General features: G+C 34.5%; 1 protein-coding gene across 1 annotated transcript; it reads right to left on the bottom strand.

Moving 5' to 3' along the window:
- Nucleotides 1-7,681: 7,681 nt before the first annotated feature.
- On the bottom strand, nucleotides 7,682-11,441 carry LOC137387843 (sodium-dependent glucose transporter 1A-like). The gene is made up of 5 exons (XM_068074356.1): nucleotides 11,336-11,441; nucleotides 11,054-11,156; nucleotides 9,918-10,044; nucleotides 9,336-9,500; nucleotides 7,682-8,844 (listed from the first exon to the last, which is right to left on the bottom strand). Exons 2-5 carry the CDS (start codon nucleotides 11,126-11,128, stop codon nucleotides 7,784-7,786), a joined length of 1,428 nt encoding a protein of 475 aa, XP_067930457.1. The 5' UTR covers nucleotides 11,129-11,156; nucleotides 11,336-11,441; the 3' UTR covers nucleotides 7,682-7,783.
- Between the last annotated feature and the right edge of the window lie 7,146 nt (nucleotides 11,442-18,587).

Here is an 18,587-nt window from a genome sequence, read left to right as displayed (position 1 = left end):
TTCGTTACAGTTACAGTGTTTACCATTAAAGCTTGTAATGTTTTTAACAAGTTTATTTACAACCCAACTACTAGTAGAAGCAGATTCAAACATTTAGACTTTTTTAATCAAGCCAATAGCTGTACGAAATGTAGCCAAATAACAGGTTTGGTAAGACTAAAAATTCTTATACTTAGTATCTATATATGCAAGTAAATGGTGTGGCTGTAATAGTTTCTATACAGGATGCTGAAGTATGTTCTGTTCTTTGGAATATGAGTTTTATATTCCGTGATAGATAGACATTAGCATTATTGATATTAAAGTTGCCGGTTTAAAAAAACTGTTTTAAAGAAGTTTATTAATAAAAAAATATGGATTTAAGTAAAGCAAAATGCATATTTGTGTATACATTTATATTTGTGTATATGCACATGTATATATGTATATATTATAAAATTATACGTAGGCCTATACATGTATATGTATACGTATATATATGTGTATATATATTTATCTATATATAGACATATATATAGTATATATATGTATATATATATTTATCTATATATATAGACATATATATAGTATATACATTTATATGTCTATATATATTTATATATATTTCTCAAAGTTTGTGTATGTATTCGTGTATTTGTCATTGTCCATGTCCAACTATAACTATTAGTATCTAAGTAGCTAAATTATATTCAACTTTAAGCATATATGTACTACGACCCCTACCAATTTCGAAATTAATAAAAGTAGGCAATTTGAAATGTTTTATTTTCCATGGATCCATTTGTGTAGTTAGGTGTTACCCCTACATTGTAGAAATTCAAGGTTTGCTATTGTGAACTGCGGGGTCTACTGAATGAATGGGCTAAGGACACGATAACAGCGAGTCGTGTTTTCCAAAACCTAATAAGGCAATACGACCGCCCCGTGAGAACTGTATTAGCTCCGAAAGCCAGGCTAGCACAATCCGAACGGAGCTTGATCATTCAACCCCGGCCATATGATAGTCATCACCTATCCTGATGGTTTATACCATTGGTTCCAGCTACAGCTATTAAAATCTTGGAATAAGGACTTCATATCGCGGAAAGATTTGATCTCAGACCCTCCGGTTTGCCAATCCGGCGTCTTACCACTTCAGCCACACGAGCTTGATGCATTCTTTAAGCGATATATGGGAGCAAATACGCTACCGCTCTCCATCACGACTTGATGTGATGACGCAACATCATGCGGTAGCTCTTATTAGTAAGCTTTCTCAAATTATCCATTGGCAATGTGCCAGACTAATAGCAAGCGGCAGGCAACTCTCATTACCTCTCATTGTATATAAAATGATTTTTAATACCCGGGATGTATGTATGTAATATAAATCAGAGCCTTGCATCTGAGATGTAAGTCAGAGATGTACGTGCACTAATAAAATCAGAAATGTTTGAATGAGATGTAAGTGAGAGGTGTACATATGTGATATAATTCAGAAATATATATATGAGATGTAAATGAGAAATATACATAAGAGTTGTAAATCAGAGATGTACACACGAGATGTAAAATAGAAATGAATGCATGAGATGTAAAACAGAGACGGATGTACGAGTTGTAAGTCAGAGATAAATGTACAAGAAGTGAGTCTAATATGAATTTATGAAATGTATATCTGAGATGGACATATGAGATGTATATTTGAGAAAAACGTATGAGTTGTCAGTCAGAAATAAATGTACGAAAGGTGAATATAATATGAATGTATGAGATGTAATGTAAATCTGGCATGAACGTATGAGTAGTAAGTCAGAGATATATGTACAAGAGGTGAGTTTAATATGAATGTATGAAATGTATATCAGAGATCAATGTATGAGTTGTAAGTCAGAGATGAGCGTATGAGTTGTAAGTTAGGGATGTATGTAAGAGATGAACAAGTCAGAGATGTATGCCTGATATCTAAGTCAGAGAAGTACATATGACATGTAAGTCAGTAAGCCAGAGATGTATGAATAAATGTATATATCTCCGACTTACCACTTTAGATTAAAATCTCAATTACATCTCCGACTTACCATTTTAGATTAAATTGATTTGTAAGAGAGTTACACACTTTTAGCATGGATCTCGCATGTGTGTTCTGTCCATCGATTGTGAGAAACTTGAACTGCTATGCGTAACATTTTGCTTGCCCTGCTTTGTTTCACTGTAAAAAGGTAAAAAATGGAGATTGAGGTTAGATATGAATTTATGGTAACTTACCTTAAGAGTAAAATCAAGCTTTGACAGGTGCATATCAGAACTCTGTTAGATTTGTTTGTATTCATCGCAGATTTCTGGAGCTATAATAATGATACAACAACTCCAATCTTTTCAATCCTCTTTGTAGTTGGTTTTGGGCTCACTCGAAAATATTTGACTGATTAAGGAAATACTACAACATAACGCATAAAGGTTATAATCTAAAATTGTTTGTAACTTATTATTGTATAAATCCTAGCGATTATCTGAAATATGTTCATTAGTTTGAAAAGTCATGACAGAGTGCTATGATTTTTAATAAGAACATATAAGATATTACATTAATAAAGAACAGGGCATAAATATGACAAAATATACTGTATAGTAAAATTGACCTGCGGAAGCATCCATCAAAGATATTTTAAGCATCTTAGTTGTCACTTGATCATAAGCTATTTTTATATGTAGCGGACCAGCTAGCATGACAGAAGTAACCTTAGAAAGTCTTAGTATAGTTTATTGGGTTATTCCTTTCTCCCCACAATTATGTGAGAACTCAGGTGAAGCACTTTGAGTGTTCAATGATCATATAACCAGCATCAAAGGATCAACCAACTTATATCCATATTTGTTCTCAATAGTGTATTGTATGCCAGATGTTATTATATTACTATTTATAGCTAGTCAAACTCTTCACAGAAAGAACAGTTGTGAACGCAGGTCATCTCTAAATAGACTGTCTCTCTTCTCATCCAAAGTATGTGGTTTCTTCCTAGTAATATAATACTACTCATCCTTATCAGATAGTCAAAATGGTTTCTATATCCTCGTGATACTCTTGTAAATGAACACATTCATAGTTCACTAGATCTGACTATTATGCGGTTGACTAGCATTAAGTTCTCTATGAATTCTATTATCCAGAATAAATAATAAAGGATGGAATGCGCTGGAGACAAAGTGGGAGGCATTGCTAATCATGAGAACTAGTGAACGGAGAGAGCACAACTCTATCAAGTGAACTTGAGATAAAATATTAAAATTGCAAAATTAATTTTTAGCATTCCTCTTTATTTATTCATACTTTGGAACTTTCAATAAAAATGAGTATTACAATTTTCTGATGATAGCATTAAGTTTATAACACAATACTAACAATCAATTACCTAATTACTACAAAGCAGCAAGAGTAAATATTCATTTCATCTAGTGAGATTAACTTCACTGCTACATCTCAGCTTTTAAATTTGCTCACAACTGTGTGTAACATTCCTCCATTTTATTTTGGTATCTGATTTATTCACTGCAAATGGCAGTGTTTAATTAGTATAATCACACAGCAGGGCAGAAAATCATGAGACAAAATAGAAATATATTTCATTTAACTATAAAACAGATTTTATCAATTTCTGTGAGAAAAAAGGAGCACTTTAGGATTCTATCACAGTGTAAATTTTGTAGCCAGACAAACAGACAGAGTTTTCATATTTATAAAATAGATACTAAAAATTAAATACCGTTTTTTTACAATAACAGCAAACACAAACTTCAAAACATTTGGTGACCTTGAACTTGCTGCTGCTATCCGCTATATTGTGCTTATATAATTCTGTTGCAGTTAAAATAGGAGAATTTGAATGCATATATTTGCGTAATATTGAAAAAGTTTTATGAAAAATCACAAACAGATATTTAATATTTTGGTGACTTTTGAACTATTGCATCAGTCTATCCATGATCAAGTATCTAAAAGTACATATTGTCTCCTCCTGTTACAGATGCACTACTTATCATGTAGAACTGAATGAGGGTAATGAGGATATTATAAACTCAGATGTGAGAGAATAAATACATGCAATATAGAAACTTCCTGTATGAGATTAGTAAGAGTATAAATCAAGATATGTTATGCCTGCTGTCATAACCTTGGGTTTGAGTTGTCAGCACCTTCTAATGAATAGGATGTTGGTATAAGGAACTACACATAACCATGGCAACCAGACACCCTACATAGAGAATTCATAGAACTAGAAACAGTAGTAACTAAATAGATTTGTTATATATAAATTACTAACAGTCTAAAACTGAGGAATGAACTAGTTACTATCTGATTAGATCTCTTGTTAAATGTCTATCTTTTATGAGTATAGCTTACACTTACAACTGTAGTATATTTACCATCCATATTGCAGAGAATGAGTAATGAAAAGAATGTAAACCAAAATGTAAGTTTCAAACCAAAGTGTAAGTTGAAATTTACACTTTGAAGCTGCAAGAGAGGAAGCAGAGGAGTTCAAAGAAGCAGCTACGACTGTAGACTGTGAGCCAATGAATAATCATAATGTGAAGGGTCTATAGCTTAGATGATCTAGCATCTATCTTCTATATACATGTATATATATTTCTCAAAGTATGTCTGTCGTCTGTCTGTCATTCCGGCTGTATATCTTAAAATTTTGATATTGTGATTTCGGATTCTGATGGATTTGAACTAACGACGAATGCATCGACACTTTTGTAAACCAGACGCTTTACCACTGAGCTAGAACACCATAGCAATCAGTTACATTTTCATATAATGGATACACCATGCGAGTGCTAATTATTTTAGCCTTGCGTCCACGATTTACGATGCTTTTGTACAGAAATATTTTGAGACCTAAGTATATGCAACGCGAAGCTTATTCATCTTTTTTTGTTAGGTGTAATTTATTCGGCCCTACGATATTGACAATAAGTTATTTCGAACTTGAAATTTGGCGATTTGTGCCCTGATTGTATACAGTGGAATGGCTCTTGGGCGCTTCAGTTCTCGACCAACTCGGTTATACACCAAAGATTTTGAGATTTGTTCGTCTCGGATCTCGAACATATATTCGAGAGCATGCGCATTAAAATTGGAACAGCTCCGGAAATAGCATGCAAACATTCGTTAACAGACGCAGAAGCAATTTACGCTTCATAAATTCTTTACAAAAAGGGAGGAGCCATCTGGAACGAAGAGATTTACCGAATAGATTTGCTAGAGAAGTAAACTCTCCAGTCGAGTTACCCTAAATTGCTTTGGAGGAGGATTATCCTTTTGCTGTTTATATTTTCCTTTTCCTACGATTTTTGATGTAGCTGATCTGTTGCAATTTTTTGCTGTTTCGCTATCAATTTCAGCAATTTTTGTCTCTTTGTATCTTAGCCTTTAACATTTTTTGATGTTTTAAGAGCAAAACATACGGAATATTTACTTTTGTTTTCTTTTTCCATCATCATAACTAGAAAACCTTTCATTAAAACTAAACACGATCTATATCTACCCGTTTTTATTTATAGTATGCAGTATACAGTACAGTTTATGGTGTAAAATGTAAAATACTTTACCGAAGTTGATTTCTCGCATTGGAATGGATTAAAATTTACTTACATTCATTCTAATGGAGAAAATTGTTTCGGATCTCCAACAACTCGGTTTTCAAACCGAGGTTCCACTGTACGTTGTTGAAATATATACGTCGCTTAAAGTTATGAAATTGTAAATTTACAGTGGTTTGAAAACATTTACAATTGTTTTATTTATTTTTAATTTAGTTGTCCATCACAAAAAATTTTCCTCATGATATGAAATTTAAAAGTTACAGTTGTTTTTATGTCCTCTTTTAATTTATTTCAACTACACAAAACACTTGTCTCATGATATGTAGTTTGAAAGTTAGAATGGTAAATGTTGTTATATGTTAAATACAAATCAATTTTCTGTCCAAAGAAATTTTTAATACTCGGGCAACCCCGGGTAGCACAGCTAGTATATATATTTCTTGAAGTTGGTCATATGTGTGTAGTTCCATTTATAACTATTTAAATCTTGGAATAAAGAATCTGTATTACAGAAGAATTGATCTCAGACCCTCCGGTTTCCAGTGCAGCGCCTTACCAATTCAGCCACATGAGCTTGATGTATTCATTAGGCGATATATGGCGTTATATTGGAGCAAATAGGCTACAGCTCTCCGTCGTCACGACGTAATGTGATGGGGTAAGATCATGAGAAGCGGTAGCTCTTATTAGTAAGCTTACTCAAATTATCCATTGGCAATGTGCCAGGCTAATAGCATATGGCAAGCAGCTCTTATTACGGTAGCACAGTAAGTATATACACGTATATACACGTATATATATATATATATATTATACACATGTAAGTAGAACACACACACTAACATATACAACTTGGTATTGCTATAAAATCAAGATGCATATTATGTGTATACATATATATTTGTGTATATGCACGTGTATATATATGTGTATGTATATATATAATAAGTAGAACACACACATTAATGTATAAAACTCGGTATTGCTATAATAGCAAGTCACAAGCAGACATTGCACAACAGAAAATATATCCTCCTAACACAAAGCAGTGTTATGTGTAGTTACAAGTCATGCCTTATCCTGTGTATATGAGCCTCGTGAGATCCATTATAAAAGTTCCTCTCAGTATGATTCTCTTTGCTTCTCCTCTAACTTTACCATACACATAGTAATAAGCTTTTCTTTTTTGCTTTTTGCTTGTCAATAAATATGGAGTAGTTTTGTTGCAAACACGTTTATTTATTAATAAAGATACTTTAAATTTGATTACTAATTCTGCGTGTATGTCAAATAAATTTAAATTTATTAAATTGAAATCAGTGTGCATATGAGTGAACATTTAAAGAGAACAGGAGTAGCGGTCTCTGTTTGTTATACTTTATGTTTACATAACTGCCAGTGAGTAAACAAATTAACATCATATCCTGCAGCTTGTATTTGAGTCTTATCACTCTCGGAGGGCGGGTACAGCATGTGACATATTGTATCACTAGGTTGGTTGTTGATCAAGTATTCCTATTTCTTCTTTTGTACCTGTTTGTGGTTCGTAGCTTTGACAACCCTCCTTGCTATTTTAAATTTGGCTTTTTGACATCAGAAAACATCAAAGTGTTTCAATTTACTTACATTTGTGTCATCTATGTGAAAACCGGATTTCGCATTCCTCTGTTCGCACTGCAATGTCTTCTTGATCTTTGGTTATTTTTCTAATACCAACTAATTTCAAACAAATGGTTTTATCAATATTTTTCCAAATGTTAGTATACTATCACTAATAGGGTTCAAAATAATCACTAATAATCACAAATAATCAATAATTTTTTTCAATTCCATTCTCTATACAAATTTATTAAATTTGTCATTCTACCATAAAAAATTAATGAAAGTATATTTGAATGAATATTAAAAAATTCAAACATTTAAAAAAATATCTTTAACAACTAATCATAAGAGCAAATGTCATTTCAAGCATAGTACCAAAAACGAATCAAAGCAAAGCGTAGGTTAACCAGTTGTTAAATGTTCAAGTTGTATTAGAGGCCTCAAGTGACTCAAATTAGCATGCTTATCAAGGTACTTGCTAGTAATACTGTGAGAGCTAATGAAACAGAGTTGAGGATATTATTAATAAACTCCCATAATGTATAAGTGAGTCCAAGGCCTTACCAACAACTGACTCGATCACCTTTAGCTAGTCCTTCGAGCTCAGCTCTACAGTATCGGATGTCCGGTTTCGGCGTTCTCGTTCATATTTGTCTCCCCTAGTTCTTGCCACTAAGTGCATGAAGATGGCGAGTGAACAGGCGAGAGCGCTATAGCCCACAACGAAGTAGAGCATCGGCTGAGGGCCGGTATTCTCGAAGAACCATCCGATGGCTACAGTGAATGAAACCCCAGCGGCAGCACCACCCAGCAATGTCAACGTATAGCCAACTCCTGTCAATGTGATATAGCGGTTGGCCCAGGCTATCCCTGTAGGGTACAGGGGCCCAACAAAGAATCCGGATACACAAGCAAAGATCCATATAATAGTGACATTCTCTGAGCTAAAGTACAATACGAGGGCGCTGACCATATTCCCTCCAGCTTCTAGAAATGTAAGAACTTTCATCGGTATCCAGATAGCAACAACGAATCCAGCAAACCTTCCTGCTGTAAATCCTACCCAAAATCCTGTCTGGATATTGGCAGCTGTGTCAGTGTTTACACACAGTAAATCTCGTGTGTAGGAGTACAAGTAGTTGGCAAAGACCATCTGCCCCCCGATTGCGATGTAGAACCAAATAACAAGAAAGCCGAATAGAATGGCAGCATACCATGGATGCCCAGGAGAACAGCTATTAAAACTGAACATTTCTCTCGTAGTCTTAGGTGCGTCAGAGTCAGCCTGAGACTCTTCAACTTGGTACCCAACCTCACCTTTTCTGTTGAACCAAAAGTAAATGTAAAAGACCCCAGCTATAACAAACTCAATGGCAGTAACAATTAAATAGCCATACTCAAAATTATTGTTTTCCGGTTGGATATCTTGTTCTGTTATATTAACTTCTGTCTTCACTTCTTGTGAACTGTTGGTTTGATTGAAGCAATTATCTATGTAGAATGAGCTAGCAGTTGCAGCAACTCTTGTGCTGAGAAACGGTTTAACGATTTGTGGTACTAGAAAACTTCCTGCACCATATCCACAGTGTAGGATATGCATGGGGGAGTCTGACTTCTCCTTCCAGAGTTTGATGAGGCTTTGCTGACCCGCTACAACACCAACCATATTATTTGTGCTGACATCATACAGCCTTGTGACAAACATATATTTAGACTCAAAAGATTTTTGATAGGATATAATAGCAAACTTATAGTTGCTTAACTATGTTAAATGTGATAGCAGTTTTTTGTATGACATTTGTAAGATATTAGTTGTAGCAAGTTATCTTGCATCCAACTCACTACTACATTTTTGTATATTTCTGTTTTAGATAGTCTGATCACAAAAATAAAAAACAACCCTAAAATGATGAATGATTTGTTTTGTATGCTATAATCAGAATTATTTTTATACTGCATATAAAAATGCTCAACTAAATGGAGTTGTGTACTATTAAATGGAGTTAAGCATCAAGAGTGCACAACTCCATTTAATTACACGCTTTCATATAATAAACAGTAGGAATGAATAAACTAGGGTAATGATGTGGTTAATCTACAGCATGACTGTATGTATCAAATACTCATCTATCACAACTCACCAATAGCTATAAAGGTCTCCGCTATTCCTTGAATGGTGAACTCTAAATACATAGCTTGCACGTAGGTTGTGTAGGCTATGCCTATTCCCAGAATACCTCCTATTGTAAGGCTAAGTGCAAGTATGAGGTCATTGAAGCGGGTCAACTTCGTCATCAACCAGCCACCTATAATACCAAGTTGAAGGTCAAATAACAATTACTAATTATAAGCAGGTGTGAGACAATACCATTGGTCAATGCCATTTGCTCCACATATACCTTTGATGCACTGACATACACCTATGCATCATGAGACGAAGATAGAATTTTCTACAAACTATGTTTGAATTTTACAGCACAACCAGAGCTAGTAGTTTTACAAAATTAACATCTCAGCAAGCTTCAGGCTTACTTTAGCCATTTATCTCACTCAAGCTTAGATTCAATAGGCTCCAAGAGTTCTACAGAAGGGTTACGTTTGGCTAGAGACTATACCTAATGGTGAATACATTTAGAATAATAGGCCTTCTTAGTATATACTGTAGGGCATTACTGTGATACCAAAACATGCACATGTCTGTCTATGACAATTATGTACCTTACCAAACAAAGCTCCTACACCCATCCCAGTCATTCTCATAGCTACTGCCTGAGATATCTGCTCGTAATCAGAACCGGTTCTTTCTCGTAGGTCTTGAAGCGTAACTCCGGTGATCTCTGATGCCAAACCCTGTGACATCATATTGAAAATATGATATAATTGGTGAAATCGATGACCAAGATAGCTTGTGAATTGTGCATACTACCGAAAGTTAGCAACGATAACATGTATTCATTCATATTCGCGCTTCTTCTCTATGAATTCTATAGCGGCATTCGCCTTCCATGCCATTTGCTTTTAGCCGCAGTGTTTACCATAAAAGCTTGTTATTTTTTTAACCAGTCAATTTAAAACACAACTAGTAGTAGAACCAGGTTTACCAGTAGAACCAGGTTTGCCGTAATCATTTGGATCTTTTCAATCAAGCCAATAGCAGTACAAATAATAGCCAAATAACAAGTTTGGTAAAACTGAAAATTCTTGCAGCTGTCACACAACACTATGTCTATGTATGTATATCTACGTATGTATGCGTGTAAATGGTGGGGCTATAATAGTTTCTATACAGAATGCTTATGTATATTCTGCTCTTTAGAATATGCTCTTTTTTTCATATTCCATGATAGATAGACATTAGCATTAGAAACTTTTAAAATGTCTGTACAAAGAAATGTTTCTAGGCAATTTATCAATAAAAAGGAAACATAAGTAAAGGAAGATGCATAATATAATAATAATATGCATCTCATTATCATTATAATAATTGTTATATATTGTATAATAGTTATATATATCATATAATAATTGTGTATAATTATGCATACAGTAATATGCATCTTAAGTATCTTATCATTAACTTATCATTACCATGTCTATGTATGTATGTATATATATGCATATGTATATTAAAAAATATATATGTAAGTAGAACACACACACTAACATATACAACATTGTATTGCTACAAAAGCACATCACAAGCAGACGTTGCACAACTGAAATGCTATCCTCCTAATATAAAGCTGTGTGTAAAGGCATATCTTGCTGTGTTACATCTGCAAAAATATTTAAAATATATAATAATATAATATTTAAAATAAAATATTTAAATATAAGCATAAATGTGTGGCGTGCTTACCAGCGATACCCATACTAGTATGAGGAACATCGTTTTAATTAGTTTGAGAATCAAAGTTTTTCTGTTGTTGTCCATGTTCACTATCTTTTTTATCACATTCAGCCTGTAAAAAAACTATTCTAAACTGTAAATGGTATATACATAAAAACTGGTACCTTTAAGAACATTTTAGCTATTATGTGATACAGGATTAGTATAATACATGTTGCAGAAGTTCAAAATGCATGCTTATTAACAGCATAATGAAAGAACAAAAATCGCTAAGAAATTCGTGACACTCACCTGGCATTTATAAGCTTGAAATAGGCAAGCAGCAGTCTCCTATTGCTTGCTGACTACTACTTACATTTATCCACTTTTGGCAAGTGGAAGCCACATGCTCTGGTACAATACTATGACTGTTATAAAGCAATACCACATTAAAAAAACTTGGATGTCTGCTGCACGATATGGCACATATTGACCAGAGCCGTATAGTTTCACAGAGTCCCGCGACCAACAGAAGCGTATACGAGAGCTCGCTCGATTTAAACAAACAGGTCACGCCTACTATTTTTATCCAAGTTTATAATGGAAAGGCGGCCGCAACATTAATCAACAAAAACTACTCCCATTAGCAGTCGCTTTAAAGTTGAATGTTGTATTATGAACCATTTGAAAGAAAACAAAATTTCTTACAAAAATCTACTAATAACGTTTTTGTAAAAACGTAAAGTAAATGCAAAAAATAGCGGTATTGAGAGCGAGGTATGAATATTCCATTAGAGATCAGTATGTCGATCTGGTTTGTTTGGAATCAAGCATTTTTGTTTTTGGTTTTGGTCACGGGACTCTGTGAAACTATACGGCTCTGATATTGACCACATTTGCGAACAGTAAGGGTAAAGGTCAAACTTGTCAGTGTATGCGAGGTTACGCCTCCTGAAGCAGAAAATATCTGTTCGAGAAAGATCTTTAGTGGCGCGGCTAGTCTTTGCAAAGGTTTTCAAGCAAGGCATGCATATTATTGGGTAATCTATGGAGTACATACTTGCCCAATTACATACATGTAGTTATGAACAGAGCCATCGAGTGTTACACTCGATGGCTCTGGTTATGAATTGTAGTGGGGGGGCTAAGAAGAGCGCGTCTAGTTCATTCTTTTTTGTTCTTTTCTTCCATTTCATAGAAAGTTCTTCACAGAGGCTCGCCTTTGCACTTGCCATCATTATTAGTGACGAATAAAGCAAAGCCGAAATCCAATATTTCGGAATTTTTGCTATAGGAAAAATAAGCACATATATTAATCGTTTCAGTACACTGTAGGATCAGCATGTATTATGTGCGAGTAATGCAGCGTGACTTTTGAGAGATACGATGTCATGCATAAGAAGCTTTTAATTTTTGCTAACAGTCTTTGGAAATGGTTTTGACTCGTTCGATCGTTACACAATGAATTTTTATACCAGAAGACTTAACCTTACAGCTAAAAATGCAATTCATGTCCAGCTAGTTCAAATTTTGTTCAGTTCAGAGTAAATTTGCCCTATTGAGACGACTGAGCACCTTATCTAGTATCCTGCCGTGTTCTGGCTTATTACGTGCATATACGATAGTGTCATCGAACAGATTGGCTATTCCAGGTATGCATTTAGCTACCTGTGCTAACTATTTTTACTATATATCAAAGACCACATTTATCCCAAACATCAATTATTTATATATTCATATGGATGTGGAACCTAGAAAGACCGATTGATACAGGGAGAGTTGTTAGTGTGGATGAAGATGAGTTGTTAAATGATTAAATAACGACGCGGATAAAGAACCACAGGCCAAATGACTATGACTTAGACGACTAGGAGACACGTGACCCCCTTGGATATATAGTGGCTGCAGACGAAGCTGAAGGCCTCTTGTGATCTTGAGTTCACGGTGAGTGGCAGATTGCTCCCTGAGCAATATAACAATCTGAACAAGCCGAGGTCTGTGAGTGGTGATATTCGTCGTAAAATCTTGATAGTGATATACAGACAAATATGAATAACGTTTATTCCTTAATAAGTGTACAGCGTAAACTGACAAAGGCAAAGAAAACAAGCTGCCCGCGTAAACCGTAGACATAGTGGTAAGCGATATTACAACATCTTCTTTTTTCAATGTAAGACATGGTTAAAATGACACCAAAGCGTAAAACAAACACAAGCTTAAACAGACAGCTACACAAGAGTAACATAGGGTAAAACAACAACCCAGGAAGCTGAAACTGAGCCTTTGCGGAGCTTGTAAGACCCGACCCGAGCGAGTTACTTGTGGCATCGCACTGTGACCGATTTGGTTATTAGTATCTGTAACATGAAGACTTACTAAGGTTGAACTGTTATTATCTGTAACAGAAAATTTACTAAGGTTGAGCTGTCAGGTTGTGGTACTGGGATCAAATCTTTACAGTTGTGTCTAATTGTGGTACAATGCTCATCCCTAACATTATATGATTTTGGTGCATTGTCAACTGGGGTAATAACTTCAGCATCTGTCTTTGTGCCTCTTACTATGACTTTCTGGGCTACTGATAGAGGTGGCAACTCACATACATGATGGCGCTGATCAAAGTTGGCTTTACTATATTTTCTAATTTAACTTTTTTTGTGCTAAGCACTGCTGGGTTGGGTAACTTGGGCTTTAGCACCGATGGAAGTGTAGGCACACTTGTACAGAGTTTACTGCCCATCAGAAGTTCTGCGGGTAAGTACCCATTTTCTAGTGGTGACGACCTGTAGGCAAGCAAAGCTAAATAGGGATCTCTTTCCTTTAACAGCATAGTCTTTACAGTTTGTACGGCACGTTCAGCAGCGCCATTGGCTGGGGCATACTTTGGGGAGCTGGTCACATGAGTAAAGTTTTACTCCCTGGTGAATTTATTGAACTCTTCCGCTGCATATTGTAGACCATTATCTGATAGAACCGTTTCACGAATACCATGTCTAGCAAAGACACCTTTCATTTTGAGAATCAGGGCGCAATAGTTGAGTTCTGGCAAAAGCTCTATTTCAATATATGTGTCTGTGAGTATATGATGTCTCATATGGCACAGTGTCTGTGAGTATATGATGTCTCATATGGCACAGTGTCTGTGAGTATATGATGTCTCATATGGCACAGTTTCTGTGAGTATATGATGTCTCATATGGCACAGTGTCTGTGAGTATATGATGTCTCATATGGCACAGTGTCTGTGAGTATATGATGTCTCATATGGCACAGTGTCTGTGAGTATATGATGTATTATATGGCACAGTGTCTGTGAGTATATGATGTCTCATATGGCACAGTGTCTGTAAGTATATGATGTCTCATATGGCACAGTGTCTGTGAGTATATGATGTCTCATATGGCACAGTGTCTGTGAGTATATGATGTCTCATATGGCACAGTGTCTGTGAGTATATGATGTCTCATATGGCACAGTTTCTGTGAGTATATGATGTCTCATATGGCACAGTGTCTGTGAGTATATGATGTCTCATATGGCACAGTGTCATTGTCTCATTATAACAGCAACACATTGATACATTTAATAAAACCAAGTGTTTGATGACAGTGTTCCAACTCGATGTTTTACTCTTTGTTTTGCCCCATCAAAGTCTGTAACATAAATACTTGATATGTGATATTTTTAGGGTTAGACCATAGATATATATACCTATATATAGGTATATATATCTATGGGTTGAACTGACCACTCATTCTTCAAGTCAACTGTGTGTATAACATAATAATAAGACATCACATTAAAGTGGTACGGAGAAGGAATCCAGAGATCTTTTAGTTAGAAGGTAGGCAGGCTTAATGTCTTAACTATCTTCGCTGTGGTTTGATTTTATAGCTCTATATTGTATTTGGTGTTGATTGTTACGACTGTTGTTTTATTACATAAATCGGTTAATAAATACATAATATTTGCAATTTTTAAAAATATCAATTTTTAAAATGGTTAACAAATTTCATTGTTAACAAATGTCATTATTAACAAATAAAGTTATGAAGGTTATGAAAAAACTGGTATACAACCACCCAGATGATTTTTTACCTATGTGCTGATGAAAACACGCTTCTGTTATGCACATCACCTAGTTGGTTTGCAGTCACTGCATCTGTCAGATAAGAAAGTGACACTGAAGCTAGAAGCGTGCTCTCTTCTATGGAAGTTACAAGTCATGCCTTATTCTATATATGTGAGCCTCGTGAAATCCATTATAAAATTTCCTCTCAGTATGATTCTCTTTGCTTCTCATCTAATCATGTTTATGACCTGTTCGAGACCTTGACCTTTGACTGTTATGAATCCCTTCATCTGATATTAACATGATATTCAATGGTAAAGCTGTAATCTTCTCATGTTTACATACTTACAGTAGTAAGTTTTTTTTTCTGTTTATGTAAATTTATTTATATGAATATAAAGTAATTTTGTAAAAGGCATACCTTTTAATAAAGGTACCAACCATTTTACTATTGATTCTGAATGTATGTCAAGTAAATGTTGATTTTCACTATAATATTAAATCAGTGTGCATATGAGTGAACATTTAAAGAGAAAAGGACTAACTGTTTCTGTTTGTTATACTTTATGTTCACATAACTGCCAGTGAGTAAACAAATTAACATCATATCATGCCTGCACCTTGTATTTGAGTCTTATCACCCTTGGAGGGCGGGTAGAACTCGTGACATATTGTATTACTTGATTGTTGATTGTTTATCAAGTATTCCGTTTTCTTCAATAATGGCTAATAGCTGTTTGTGTTTCATAGCTTTGACAATCTTCCTTGCTATTTCAAATTCTGCTTTTTGACATTAGAAAACATCAAAGTACACTATTTCACATTACTTACATTTGTGTCATCTATGTAATAATCCAATTTCACAATCGGCTGTTTGCATTGCAATGTCATTTTAGCATTTGACTATTTTCCCAGCATCAACTAATTTCAAAAAAGCTTATGTCAATATTTTTCTGAATTTGACTATATTATCATTAATAGGGCTCGTCCTCCTCAAGTCCGTAATCTAATCACACTAAATGAAAACATTCTTATCTGTTAGCAGTGACTATCAGTGACTGATTACCTGATATCCTGCGCTTAAGGAGGCATTTAATATTTCAGCTGACCAATAAGTATGAGAAGGCACTTGATTTCATTTACAGCACCATCTGCTTTAAATTAGCCCCACTATTTCCAATCAATTTCTAAGAAAAAACACATGTTTTCTTTTCACTTTTATCTGGTCAAGTAATATTAGTTGTTCATGCTCAAACAAATTGATTTAACAGATTTCACATCAGGACATTAGCTACTATAAGAAAGTGGTAAAATAAAAAGGAAAATAGGAGCATTTTGAGTTAGAGCTCTTCTACATAAGCACTACCATTAAGCTCTTACAAGTAGCGATGCAATAGTCTGATTTTTTAAGACCATATAATTTACTAGTACGAGTTGAAGAAACTTACGCTAGTTGAATAGTATTTTTACATGTGTAATCAACATTCATGAGAGGCTTAAGCATCGCTTCATGCACAACGTAACTCAATTTGCGCCCAAATTTGAATTGTAGTTTTATTTCAGTAGTACTTTTTAATTATATATTTCTAGAATAGAAGCAATTAGATGGCATTCAGTGAGAAACAACGGCGTATGCGAGATGCTACGGCGACTGGAAAGGTAAAGTACAATTGTCTAAAGCCTTTCAGTGTCACTTGCTAGCTCATAGTTGCTACCTGTTATTGTGATGTGACTTGCTAGTGACATATGGTAGCTCATAGTTGCTACCTGTTACTGTGATGTGACATATGCTAGTGACATATGGTAGCACATAGTTGCTACCTGTTACTGTGATGTGACATGCTAGTGACACATGGTAGCTCATAGTTGCTACCTGTTACTGTGATGTGACTTGGTAGTGACATATGGTAGTTCGATTGTGAGATAGCATGACTCCATGTTTTGATTGTCATAATGTACGGGATATGATTTCGCCAATGGGATCAGCTACCATAGTTGTTGTTATTGTGTATTGACAAATGCCCTCTGGCATTCTATATGACTGGACTTTGGAGGAAATTTATGTTTCTTGAAGTTTTGAAGAAATATGTTTAGATACTTATTTAATATTTAAATGTGTTTAGATATTATATATATAATTTTTATATCTTATCTATATATATATATATATATTTCTCAAAGTTTGTGTGTGTATTCATGTATTCGTCTGTGATTGCAATTGTCCAGCTATAGCTATTATTTTAGCATTGCGCCCACGCGTTACGATGCCTCCGTTAACAAATATTTTGGTACCCAAGTAGATGCTCCTTTGTCTTTTTTTCGTTACGACTAACTTGTTTCGCCCCAGGATATCGACGATGATTTATCTCGAACTTAAAATTTGGCGATTTGTGTACTGATTATATACGATATTAAAAGATACGTCGCTGAACTCGCCATGGCGAGTTATCCGGTACTCGTTATAATAAAAACAATCCACAAACAGATAAATGATAAAATTTCTGTTACAAGTTTGAAGTTTACTAAAATACATACTAAAACTTTTTTCAAGTATATGTTTAGTAACCTAAGTTCATTTAAGTTAGATTCAGCGTTTATTTTACACGTCTGTCTCGAAGGAAAGAACCCTCCACGTAGTACATTGTAATGTTATATTATCTTGCAGATCCTAATCACAAAATGCACTTAAGTCATTGCACGAGTAGGTACCTATAGCTACTAAGGTTAACATAGTATTTTGGTACTACTTTTAATGATGATGATTTTTATCAGGTGATTGCATTAGATAATGACTATGGGTTTCTATACCACTCTATGTACGTCTATAGCCTACGATGTTTTTGCATGCCAACACTGAAACGAACTGAACTCATATAATTGTATACCAAATAATTTTGTATTGTAATCGTAGCGAAATAAACTATATTTAACCATTGCTTGCTAATGATTTCACGTTTACATTTAAACACCTTTACATTTTTATTTTTCATCCTAATTTATTTCAACAAAACACTTCTTTTAGGTTATGAAATTTTAAACTTAGTTGTTTGAAAACCTTTACAGTTGTTTTATTTATTTTTAATTTAGTTGTCCTGCACAAAACCTTTTTCTCATGATACGAAGTTTGAAAGTTACAGTTGTTTGACCAAGTTTGAAAACCTTTCCAAATCTTTTTATTTTCTTTCTTAATTTATTTCAACTACACAAAGCGCTTCTCTTACAATATGTAGTTTGAAAATTAGAATGGCAAATGTTGTTATATGTTAAGTACAAATCAATTTTCTGTCCAAAGACTTTATTACCCGGGCAACGCCGGGTAGCACAGCTAGTATGTTTATATTTCTCACAGTATTTAAAGAAATTAACTTTAATGACCATGCAATGAATTTATTTAAGTTCAACATAATAAATCATGGCAATGTCAGACAACTCCAGATGCTATTCTCTCTCTCTCTCTCTCTGTTATTGTAGGGTCTAAAGTCAGCAACTCT

This window comes from Watersipora subatra, chromosome 2 (assembly GCF_963576615.1).
Source record: "Watersipora subatra chromosome 2, tzWatSuba1.1, whole genome shotgun sequence".
NCBI classification, from domain to species: domain Eukaryota; kingdom Metazoa; phylum Bryozoa; class Gymnolaemata; order Cheilostomatida; family Watersiporidae; genus Watersipora; species Watersipora subatra.
This window is presented reverse-complemented; position numbering and strand designations above follow the sequence as displayed.

Excerpts from the sequence above, each read along its gene's own strand:
- LOC137387843 (XM_068074356.1), bottom strand. The coding sequence starts at position 11,128 with ATGGACAACAACAGAAAAACTTTGATTCTCAAACTAATTAAAACGATG. Across the intron at positions 10,045-11,053 it reads TACTAGTATGGGTATCGCTG|GGTTTGGCATCAGAGATCAC; the intron begins GTAAGCACGCCA and ends ATGATGTCACAG. Across the intron at positions 9,501-9,917 it reads GGGTGTAGGAGCTTTGTTTG|GTGGCTGGTTGATGACGAAG; the intron begins GTAAGGTACATA and ends TTGGTATTATAG.